This window comes from Rhamphochromis sp. 'chilingali' (genome assembly GCF_963969265.1).
Source record: "Rhamphochromis sp. 'chilingali' genome assembly, chromosome: 22".
NCBI lineage: Eukaryota > Metazoa > Chordata > Actinopteri > Cichliformes > Cichlidae > Rhamphochromis > Rhamphochromis sp. 'chilingali'.
The window spans coordinates 7,305,651-7,308,074 of NC_137950.1; the positions used below are offsets into that span (position 1 = coordinate 7,305,651).

The 2,424-nt window shown below is 47.5% G+C and overlaps 1 protein-coding gene across 1 annotated transcript; it reads left to right on the plus strand.

Moving 5' to 3' along the window:
* The first annotated feature begins 308 nt into the window (after positions 1-308).
* On the plus strand, positions 309-2,165 carry rasd1 (RAS, dexamethasone-induced 1). The gene is made up of 2 exons (XM_080873394.1): positions 309-845; positions 1,100-2,165. The coding sequence occupies exons 1-2, from the start codon at positions 575-577 to the stop codon at positions 1,627-1,629; spliced, it is 801 nt and encodes a 266-aa protein (XP_080729520.1). The 5' UTR covers positions 309-574; the 3' UTR covers positions 1,630-2,165.
* Positions 2,166-2,424: the final 259 nt, after the last annotated feature.

Consider the following 2,424-nt stretch of genomic DNA (forward strand, 5'->3'; position numbering starts at 1 on the left):
TGCTCAGCATGTTTTTCTTTTTTCCCTTTTCTCCTTAGATGATGATGTTCCAGTCAACATGACCTGCTCTGCTCAGTCTAGAGGAACCTGTATCCGCTGTCTGCTTTAATGGTGTCTAAGGTCCAGCCTGTTTATTAACACAGTGTGCCAAAGTGGGTTTTAAACGCCGGAAAAAAGCGTCAATTATTAACTCGGTAATAGTGCTGGAAGTTTTTTTTTTAGTTTGGCTGTTACGCACAGACCCCGCCGCCCTGCCCCGCACTGTTACAAATGTTCTGTTTTTCGGACGGTCTGTTTGGTTCTGTTTCCCGGCGCTCTCTCCCCATCTTAATTAGAAGTGACAGACTGACGCACCGGTGGGAGTTTGCTCCGCTTTTCGTTGCACTCAACTGGGCACCGAGTACTCACCGAGCTGTGACGCGGACAAGAGGCGGGGTCAGCCTCGCGCATAAATATGGCTCAGCCTCTAGACAGAAACACACTAGAGCGCAAGTGAGAGCACCGAGATACAGAAGGCTGCTCACCTGCCTTTTACGCACAGACGAACGGTGCACATCCAACCCCGGGTTTAAACATGATCAAAAAAATGTCGCCCTCCGAAAGCGATTTTGACATCCCAGCAAAGAACTGCTACAGGATGGTGATTCTTGGATCCACCAAAGTTGGCAAAAGTGCAATCGTGTCCCGATTCCTGAACGGGAGATTCGACGAGCAGTACACGCCGACTATCGAGGACTTTCACAGGAAAGTGTACAGCATCAAGGGGGACGTTTACCAGCTGGACATACTGGATACGTCCGGAAACCATCCTTTCCCTGCTATGAGGAGGCTTTCAATACTGACAGGTACTTATCCACATTCCTATCAGTCTCCTTTTTTATACCAGAGAATCCTTATGTAAACTAAGAAAGCAAATGCGGGCTTTCTAAATTCTGCACGGACTCGGTCAGAGCGCACATCGTGCGCTTTAGCGCGTGGCTGCAGGGTGCAGCAGAGCCTCCTGTGCTTTATTGTAACTGTGCATACACACAGGGAGAAAATGAAAACACTTTAAACAAAAGCAAAGGCGGTTAAACAAAATAATATTCTCTGCTTTCAGGTGACGTGTTCCTCCTCGTCTTCAGCTTGGACAACCGAGACTCCTTCCAGGAGGTGCAGCGGCTCAAGCGGCAGATCTACGAGACCAAAATGTGCCTGAAAAACAAGATCAAAGAGAACATCGACGTCCCTCTCGTGATCTGCGGGAACAAGGGTGACAGAGAGTTTCACCGGGAGGTTCAGCAGGAGGAAATCGAGCAGCTGGTGGCCGGGGACGAGAAGTGCGCGTACTTCGAGATCTCCGCAAAGCGCAACGAGAACGTGGATAAGATGTTTCAGACTCTGTTTACCCTGGCCAAGCTACCTCACGAAATGAGCCCCGACCTTCACAGGAAAGTGTCGGTGCAGTACTGTGACATGCTGCACAGAAAGTCTCTGAAAAACAAGAAGCTGAAGGACATCGGGGAAGCGTACGGCGTGGTGACCCCGTGCGCCCGGAGACCCAGCGTGCACAGCGACCTCATGTACATTAAAGAAAAGGCCATCGGAGGCGGCCACGGCAAAGACAAAGAGAGGTGCGTGATCAGTTAAGCGGACACTGAAGCTCAGACTCTAATGACACGTTTGAAGGAGAAGAGCCCGGCCTTTGGTCAGAGCAGCCGGCAGCGCTCAAACTGACTCCGGAGGTTTTGGAGACGCCGAGACCGCCGCGCGCTCCGGTGAAGCTCCGTTTGTAAAGGACACAGACTGGACACGAGTCCGCTAAAACTACCAAAAAAAGAAAAAAAAGGTTTCCCACCAGACATTCGAGAATGTTAGCTTGCTCCGTCAATCAGAGCCCGATGTGTGACGTGGCTTCATACTCTGTGAGACTCGCGCATAGATGCGTAAATGTGTTTTGTTGACGTTATACCTTTACAGACGGGAGAAAGAGAGAGAGAGACTCTTTGGGTGAGGAGGTGCAGTGTTTCGGGGAGGTCATGTTTACATCTTCTAGATTTTCTAAAGGCTAAGTACACTTGAATGTTTCGTTGCAATCTAGAGTATTTTTTATTGTGAATGTATATTTATTGTCACTGTCATTTTTCTCTTTTGCAGTGAAAAATATAAAATGTAATAAAACACAAATCAACACAAATATTTATCTCTGTTTCTTCTATTTTATAATGTTAATATTTCTGTAGGCACCTTATAAATAGATGTATTCAAACAAGGGGGATAAAAAGCACAGCCCAAAATAATATCCTTCACATCTCCCATTTGATCTTGTCATTCTGAGATGTCATGCTCTCTGGGACTGGGACGCTTCAGTATAACTGATGCAAATATCTACATTTTGCACTTATCCTGCAGAACCAAGCAGGATCTGTTACTTGTGCCCCTAAT

Excerpts from the sequence above, each read along its gene's own strand:
- rasd1 (XM_080873394.1), top strand. The coding sequence starts at position 575 with ATGATCAAAAAAATGTCGCCCTCCGAAAGCGATTTTGACATCCCAGCA. Across the intron at positions 846-1,099 it reads GAGGCTTTCAATACTGACAG|GTGACGTGTTCCTCCTCGTC; the intron begins GTACTTATCCAC and ends CTCTGCTTTCAG.